This window comes from Psammomys obesus, unplaced genomic scaffold (genome assembly GCF_907164565.1).
Source record: "Psammomys obesus unplaced genomic scaffold, mPsaObe1.curated_primary_1811, whole genome shotgun sequence".
In the NCBI taxonomy this organism is placed as follows: Eukaryota; Metazoa; Chordata; class Mammalia; order Rodentia; family Muridae; genus Psammomys; species Psammomys obesus.
The window spans coordinates 26,824,291-26,833,150 of record NW_026593286.1 but is presented as its reverse complement, the minus strand read 5'-3'; the positions used below and the strand labels follow the sequence as shown (position 1 = coordinate 26,833,150).

General features: G+C 41.6%; 1 protein-coding gene across 1 annotated transcript in view; it reads left to right on the top strand.

Moving 5' to 3' along the window:
• The window catches only part of Cpo (carboxypeptidase O), a 92,401-nt gene extending 84,952 nt beyond the window's left edge, over positions 1–7,449 (top strand). Inside the window, 5 exon segments of the mRNA XM_055616794.1 lie at positions 59–165; positions 5,882–5,966; positions 6,846–6,877; positions 6,880–7,044; positions 7,333–7,449. Of these exon segments, the coding sequence (XP_055472769.1) occupies positions 59–165; positions 5,882–5,966; positions 6,846–6,877; positions 6,880–7,044; positions 7,333–7,449 (506 nt within the window).
• Positions 7,450–8,860: the final 1,411 nt, after the last annotated feature.

Genomic DNA, 8,860 nt, shown 5'->3' with positions numbered 1-8,860 from the left:
AGAAAGAAAGAAAGAAAGAAAGAAAGAAAGAAAGAAAGAAAGAAAGAAAGAAAGAAAGAAAGAAAGAGAGATGCCCCATGCTTCCTGACCGTGTATTCTTATGGGCAGCTCATGCTCATACCATTTGGCTTCACCAAAAATAAACCAAGTAACTACAAAGAATTAGTGATCCCACAGTGCCAAGGCCTCTGGACAAACCTCCATAGGGCCGTTGCCTTTCTCTGATTTTCATTTCCAAGAGATTCTGGCTCTATTCTGCACCCATCCCCCATCCTACCCCATCCCTACCACCCTTATTTTCTTTTTCCTGCTTTTTGTACCTTGCCAGATGCCTGCCAGGAACACTCTGGTTAAATGCTTCTTTACCTACGTTAATTAACTACCTGTTTCATGAAGTGTCAAGTTGGGAGCCATCTTAGGTGTTCGGCTATAACATAAATGAGACGATTATGTTAATAGTCTGCGGGAACGTGCTCTCCTTTCTGTATGTTCTCTCGAAGCTCCATCCAGAGATTACAGCTTTTGAACTGTGCTTAAAAAACATGCCAGCTGTTAGTGGAATATGGCACGTCTAAAATAACACGGCTAAATAATATCTGCTCTCTTTGCTGCTAAGCACAGTGCCCTGTTTTTCTTCTAGACTCTTCTTGAAGCATTTGCCCAGTAATATTTGTAAGAGGAAGTGCCAGGGAAATACAAGCCAGGGCAGGGAGCTTGTGCTTGTTTTTTTTTTTTTTTTTTTTTTTTTTTAGGTCCTTCTCTGAAGTTGTGCTTGTCCAGGCTCTGGTGGGCAGACTTGCTGGAAAGAACTGGGCTCTTTGCCCTTTTGTGAATCCATGAATGCTAGTCACAAATCAAAGGGTGAGCAGAATTGTTGTAACAGTCATAGCTGAGGGTTTTTTTTTTCCACTTTAATTGTGGTAAAATACACTTAGCATAAGCATATAATGACAACTGTTTTTAGGTTTATAGTTTAGAATATTCAGGGTTGTGAACCAAAATCCACAATGGACTCACTGTGTGTACCTGGTATTCATCACATGATACTCTGCATTTTCTCTATGCCCAGCTGTGACAAACATTAGTTTTCTTTCCGCACCTATGGGTACTATAGATACCTCACATCAATGGAGTAATAACGGGTTTGTCATTTTATGCTTGGCTTCCTCAACTTAGCATAATACCCTCAGAGCATCTCTTGTAGAATATGACAGTTTCTTTTCTTATCCTTTTGGTTGTGAGCCTTGGCCTTAAATGACCAAACCGTCTCTCCAGATCAATATTTCCTTCCATTTTTTTAAGAGCAAGTGATATTCCACTGTGCGTATACACCATGTTTTGTTTATCTACCCCATCAGTGGACATTTGGGTTTATTCTACCTTTCATGAATTGTTAGGAACGCAGCAAAGAACATGGCTGTGCATACGTCTCTCCAAGTCTCCACTTTACTTCTTTTTGACATATCTGGAAGCATAGTTTCTGGCCTGTGGGTTAATTCTACTTCTTTTTTAATTTGATCTACTGCTTTCCATTTTGGTTAAACTATTTAAAATATCTACCTGTAGTGCACAAGCTCACACTCCCCCCACAGTCTTGCCAATGCTTGTTATTATTAAAAACAACAACAACAACAACCAAAAAAAAAAAAAAAAACTTTTGGTTTTGAAAAGCAGCTCCCTCTTGGGTGCAGATGATAGGGTAGATGAGAATGAGTCTTACCATGTTCTTGATATCGCAGAGGCGAGGTGACCTCTTGGCTATTTATGCCTCCTGTCTTTTTTCCAGTAGAGCATGACCCATTAAGCGCAAGCAGAAGCTAAAAAATAATCCACTAAAGATATTTTGCTGAAGGGAGCCTTCCCCAGAAGACAAAAGTATCCCACAACATCCAGATATCTTTCTTGAGGCCACTTTTTCCTGTCACAGCTATGAAAATTTACACTATATGATCATTTTTCAATACGTAGAAGTAACTAAAATTTGCTTGGGTTATTACAACTTAAAGCCATTATCTCCTCATCTCGACTCTTGTGGTAACATAATAAACTCATTTGGGGAAATACTTAAAGAGAACTAGCGCTAGCTACATTCCCAGAATCCCTACAGGGAGAGCATGGTGATCAACCAGTCTGGATTTGTCCTCTGCATCATCAAAGCACTTGTATCATCTGCACAAAGCCACTCTGTTTAGAAAAGGTTCTGACTTTTTGAAACCATTAATCAATTTAGATCTCCAGTCAACCATGCTCTATTTCACTGTCACTTATAATCCTTGGCACTTTTTCATTTAACTTGTAGAAATACAGGTTTTAGTTATGAAGCCCAGAACTAGGCTCATTTCCCAGTTTGTGATAGTCGCTACAGATTTCTTTTTTTCTTTGAGGGAACTGTTAACCAAGCCAGATGAAACTCCAGGGACATTGTAGGTCTTCAATGGAAAGGTGTCTTCCACCAACTGAAAGGTCTTCATCAGAAGGTATCATCTTTCAATATAATACCTCAATATTTTTTTTTTCATGGGAATGTCATTCCTTCTGGTTCAGGAAGAGAGAGATATTATGTGATCTGTATTCAAATGTCAGAGGGTTTCTTGTTAACGATTACCTTTCTTGTTCGAGCCCTCTGGCCACAGGATTAGGAGTATAGGAGTTCCTGAAAGATATTGGTAAATCATTGGTTCCATGCCGAGGAACCAGTAAATTTTCTGTGTCTTTTGCAGTCTTGGGTGCTGAAGAGGAAACACAAGCACTCATCCTCAGACTTTGACAGCAAGCATAAAGCATAAAAGTTTTGCACTTGAAACTTCACAGTGTTTTGGGCTTCCTGGGGAGAAGCTATAGTACTGTGCATAATTGTACTGAACCCAGCCCCTTGTTCCAAGGAGATTTCCATTTCTAGAACTATTTACAGCAGTCCTATATTTACAAAGTTTTTTTTGGAGCCATGGTCAATATACTGCATGAGGGATAACTTAAGAAACAGGAATATATATGTGTATGTGTGTTATAATAAACATATATTTTCCATACATATACACATATACATATACATACATATATGTGTGTGTGTGTGTGTCCACTTTCTAAGCTGCTCTTGAAATTAGAACACCTATCAGCACTTTAATGCCTTACATACTGGAACTTTTCACATTTGAACTCTTTTCCTATCAGTCTCTGTCCCCCAGCTCATGTGTAAAAAGCCATTTCTTCTTACTCATGTCAGAACCTTTAACCAAAGTTTCTGCATGTCCACCTGTAAACATGTTCTTACAGGCCGGTGAAGGAGCTGCCAAGCAGGCTAGAGGGCTTTATCAATATCTCATGATCCCCTGGAAAGGAGGTTTTTATCATTTTCACTAGGAAGCACCTTTAAGTAGAGAAGATGGACACAGATATAACAACTCTATACAGCCCCGCAGTATAGTTCAGGAGCAAAGTCTACTCAGGAGTTCTGCCCTCAGAGGAAGTGACTCTAAGGAGGGCTCTTCCTGTGGGGAGGCAGAGGCAGGTGGATCTCTGTGAGTTCAAGGCTAGCTTGGTTCACAAAGAAAGTTTCAGGCCAACCAGAGCTATACAGTAAGACCCTGACTCAAAAAAAAAAAAAAAGAGTTTTTTAAAAAAATTAAACAAGACAGCAAAAAGAAATCTATGGAATTTCTATTCCATTTTCTCAGAAAGGACCAAATCTATCTATAGGCTGAGAATAACATTTCTGTTTTTTCTACTTCCTTTTAGTAATTAATAGTGAAAAAATCCCAAGGCTATTTTGTCAACAAAGAAGGGATAGAGAGTCTGCTCTCCCACCACTAAGATTTGAGGAAAATAAACTACAGAGAATAAAATAAGTAAAGGTTGGCCATGAATTAGTTGTTTGAGGTGAGCTTCAGAAATAAAAAAAAATAATAATAACATAAAATTAAGGAACAATTTGGATGAAAAAATGTGGTCTAGGACTGATTCGTGTGACGCAGATGGAGACAGGAGCTTCTCAGACCAGTCGGCATGGATTTCACCCAGAGACGCACAGGGGCACGTGTGAATTGAAAATGTTTAGAAACACTTTATTTCTTTGCTAGAAGACTTCCACACGTGAGCATAGTGAATCACTGGTCCTGGAAATGCTCTCAGTTCCACTGATGACACAAAACAGTTCCCTGAGCCTTTCCCAGGCCCGCTCTCATTTTCTTACCAGAACTTTCCTCCTTCCCGACTCTCCCTTTCCCTAACAATGTCCTCCTTCCAGTATGAACGATGCAACTGCTTGATTCCTTGCATTTCCTCAGCTTTTTCTGCCCCCTTTTCTCTGTTCTGGGCAACCTAACTCCCAGGAACTGAGACAGACTCAGAATTGTTTTGGATGAAAAGAGAACGAATAGGTGAGTGAGCAGGGATAGAATTCTCAGCACCGAGAGGAGAAGAGGCAAGAAGTTTGCAAGCGTGTTCAAGTGTGTGTGTGTGTGTGTGTGTGTGGTACGAACAGAAAGTCCCAAGTACCTAAAGGATGCTGCTCCTACTTCCCTTGCACCACTTGCTGCCTGCTTAATTTTTCCCTTGGAATTTCTCTGGGCTGCTCCCACCTTTACCCGAGCACCATTCTGTCACATCTTAGCACCCATCTGTGGAGTAAGGAAGAGAAAAAAAAAGGGGGGTGGATCTAAAACTGGGTCATTACCAGCTGAGAGACTCAGGGAATCTGATACGCCTCTAAGTGCAGTGTGACCAACACAACTGAACATCACAGTGCTGGCAGGACTGACAAGGGGTTTTAGTGGTGTCTGTGGAGAATCTAAGCAGAAGCTTTGTGATGTAACATTTCAATGATAGATGGTCGTGTTGAAATGTCTGGAATCAGAATGTCTGGAATCAGAGGGTCTGTCAACAGACCTATTTGAAAAGATTTATCAGGAGGTCAGTAAGTACGGGACTCCGCAGAAGTCCTGGAGAGACTCTGCCGAAAGGAAGGCTGAGCCTCAACAGATCATATAGTTCTGAAAGATTTTCTCTAGAATCAGGAGACAGGGAGTATCAAGGGATACATCAAATAACTGTGAGAAGAAAAAAAACAAAACAAAGGGGGTGAACCTGTAAGAGACTATGAACAAAGACATGTGAAAGCGAAAAAGCAGGAAGAGAGAGAATCCAGTTGGGGAGATCGGGAACCTACTGAGAAGCTGACATTCAAGAAAGTCCCTTGAAGTTGAGTAAATTCCGATAGGTAGAGATTCTAGGGAGAGGGGCCATCCTGAGAGAACAGGGAGAAGCTAAGGAGCGGTGAGGAGCAGTGAGGAAGCAGGAGTTTGACTATGAGGTAGGGTAAATGCATAGGATACAACATTGGAAAGGTGGGTTAGAAACACGTTGCAGAGGATCTCACAATCTAAACTAGGCAGTCTGTGTTTAATTCCCTGGGCAAGGAGGAGTTACTGAAAGCTTTTCAGCAGGGTCATGGACGTAGATATGTGCATCTGGAAGCCATGTGGGATGAACCAGGATGGGATAAAGATTGATGGGAGGAAGAGAAATGTGTTAGAGGATGCAACAGACCAAGTCTGGGGTAATGGGTTTGACATGGAGTAATAGCAACAGAAATTCACATTGGTGACTTTGAGGAGAAAAAGAAGCTAAAGAAATCTACAGAATTCTACATGTGTTGTAGTAGTACGGAAGAACAGGAACAGGAAACTCAGAACAGTTTCATTGTTGGAAGATATAATGAAAAGAAATGTGGGTCTGGTTACAACAGGGGATCTAGACATAAATGCCCAATGGGAGGTTAGAGAGACAGTCTGAAACCTCGGGGATAGAGCCGTACAAAATATAAAACCCTTGGATTGTTGGATTTATTTTTAACACCAGCTCTCTCAACATTTCCCACCTACAGATTCAAGTTGGACAGAAGGCGGCAAATGCATTGAAAGCAAAGCATGGAACCAATTATAGAGTTGGATCAAGTGCAGATATTTTATGTAAGAATACTTTTTTTTTCTCTTTGCTTCTTTAATGGTATCTGAGGCACAGAAGAAATCAATGAAGTTTAGATGGTGAGATGGGCTGAAGAGCAGGAGTTCTTGGGACCCGCAGAGAGCTGTATGAATCAAAATGACCAAGGATAAAAGGAAGTCTGTATGATTCAGTATTGTACTCTCTGGGGAGAAGGCATGAGTGCAAAGGAAAAAACAATGATACACTGGCTCAAACCAGAATTTTCCCTGGGTTGAGTTTAAAAGAGCTGGCAAGTCAGAAGGCACAGGAGTCAACAGGAAGGGTATTGTCCTTTAAGCCTCAGTCAGTTGGTTACAGTCCCAGAGTGTCCACCTACCAGGAAAGCCAATCAGGGCAAGACTGGGGAAATAGTCAAAAGACAAGAGTTCAGCTGAAGGACCTTATAATGCTTCTCCACGTCTGAGCATGGTCCCTCCCCAGCTCCCCAGCCCCTCCATTGCCACCCTTAGCTCCTGGGGCCCGCCTAGCTAATATTTGCCTCATATTTTTCTCGTGATTCATTTGTCTGTTTGTCTGTTTAATTTCTTTGTGGAGATTAGTCTATTCATTCTGACATTGCAAATTTGATGCTGCCTTTTTTTTTTTTTTTTTTTTTTAATCAACTGAGCAACTTTAACCAAGTCTCTGCTGTGTTCCAGGCACAAGGAAGAGCAAGGGCCAAATAAAACACAGGCTCTGTAGGGGCTGTTTACCAAGATCAGATGGATCCTCATCAGGAATGGCTCCTTCATTTTCCTGAGAAGCCTTTTTCCCCCCTCTACCTCCATCCCCTACTGCACAGTAATGGAATCCTTCCTTTCAAAATCTGATTTCTATATTTAGCTTCCTGTTTTCATTTACAGATGCTATGTCAGGATCCTCAAAAGACTGGTCTGGAGACACATTGGGATTCCCTTATCCCACACATTTGAGCTAAGGGACAATGGTACCTATGGGTTTGTACTGCCTGAAGCTCTGATCTAGCCCACCTATGAGGAGACCTTGGAAGCCATGCCCTCACTCCCTGCTGAGAATTACTGGCCCACCAACAGTGCTAGGAAGGTGACACAGTCTTGCCACTGGCCACACTGTACTTCTTCAAATCTCTCCTCTAAGCGCATCCTACCAAAACCTGCTCAATCCCCAGTGATGGGGATGTGTTTGGGGTGAGGGTGTGTGTTTGTACAGAAGCCAAACCATGGAACTAAAAATTGCCCTATATTCTAAGAGTCATGCTAACATCTTAAACATTTGTTTTGCTGGTAATTAATTTTTATTGCGCTATGAGAATATTGTATTACTTAGCTATTACAACTACAAAGCTATAAACTAAACCCTTCTAAAATTCAGTGGTGCGTGCACCTGTACACCAGTGAGAAAATTCTGCTGATCTCCGTGGCGCTTGCTGATACCCCTGAGCAGAGTGGCAAGCAGATGGTTGACCAGGCTCAGGCTGAACTAGAATGAGGGGTTATATTCATGCTCCCTGTATCTTCCCCACCACCCCGCAGGTTTGGCCTGATGAACAGGAGGGGATCAAGTCCCAGCTTACAGATACTATTCCAATCTCTGCGTAGAGATTATTAACATTATTAACATCCCATTTGTGCTGGCCAGTTTTTATTTCAACTCAACACATGATAGAAAGATGAAATTTGTTGTTGTTTATTGTTGTTTTTCAAGGCAGGGTTTCTCTGCATAGCCTTGGCTGTCCTGGACTCGCTTTTGGTCACATGTTTTATCAAAGCAATAGAAACCTAGCCAAGATGCCATTGGCCACAGGAAGTCACTTGTCTTGAGTCAGGTGTCAAAGGGTGGGCCAGAACACAATATGTGGCACGCAAAGACTGGAGTCTTCGATGAAATTACCCTCCTTGGTGTTGAATGTCACACCGAGCCTTGAGATTTGCTGTTTAGCTTTGCAGATGAGAAAGCTCAGCAGAAAAATGTTCAGCTCTGATTGTTGTCTATCTGTGTGCAGTCGAATCCCACTGTTCTCGGATCTAATTAGAAACCAAGTGATGAGGTTCTGACTTCTGCTGACTATCTTGAATTTATGATCCCATGTTCACTAAGGAAAGGAAATATGAGTACGTTCCTTGGGTCTGGTTTTAGTTGTTACCGTCTAAACTCTTTAGAAATTTGCTTGTGTGTTTGATCCCTTTTACTCATTTAGGAAAATAGGTTATGTAATATGTCTATAAAGCTGCTGTTAGCTTTAAATATTTACCTAATTTTTATGCTATTATTATCTCCTAAGTATGTGTTGCCTGGCTAGGGGTTCACAACGGTGCACAGACATAGCGCACGCGTATTTGGATTTTATATTACAGCATGGGAAATCCCAAAGAGCGGCCATGAGTAATCGGAACGGACACACAGTCTCTCATCCAAGGCAAATCCCAGCTTAGTGGGACACACTAAGCAAGAACACAAGGATAGAAACGAAATATTCCAAGCGCTCTAAGAAACAAAGTAGGGAGCTAAGCAGGGCCAGCCTGTGTGTTTGTGGCTCTCTAGACACTTAAGTCACTATCTCTGTCCGTTAAATTTCAAGAGCTCTTCAAGCAGCCTCCAAGACTGTCATTTCCTATGTCTCTCCATGTGACACCTTGAAATGGTGTTAAGCACTTGACAGGCTTTGAACAAATACAGCTGTGACTGGCCGGCAGTGTGTCCCTGGCGTTTAGTCACCCGTTCCTGAATTTCCTTGTTGGCCATAGTCACCATACCCTTCCTGGTTGTAACCCTTTTATTGCCCTTCTTTGTCCTCTTTATTTTGCCATGTTTTCCTAGTGTGTGGCTGATAAGGGTCAGAAAGGAAATGTCAGGAGCAATGGAGTTTAATGAATCAAGGAACAGAGATTTACATAAAAAT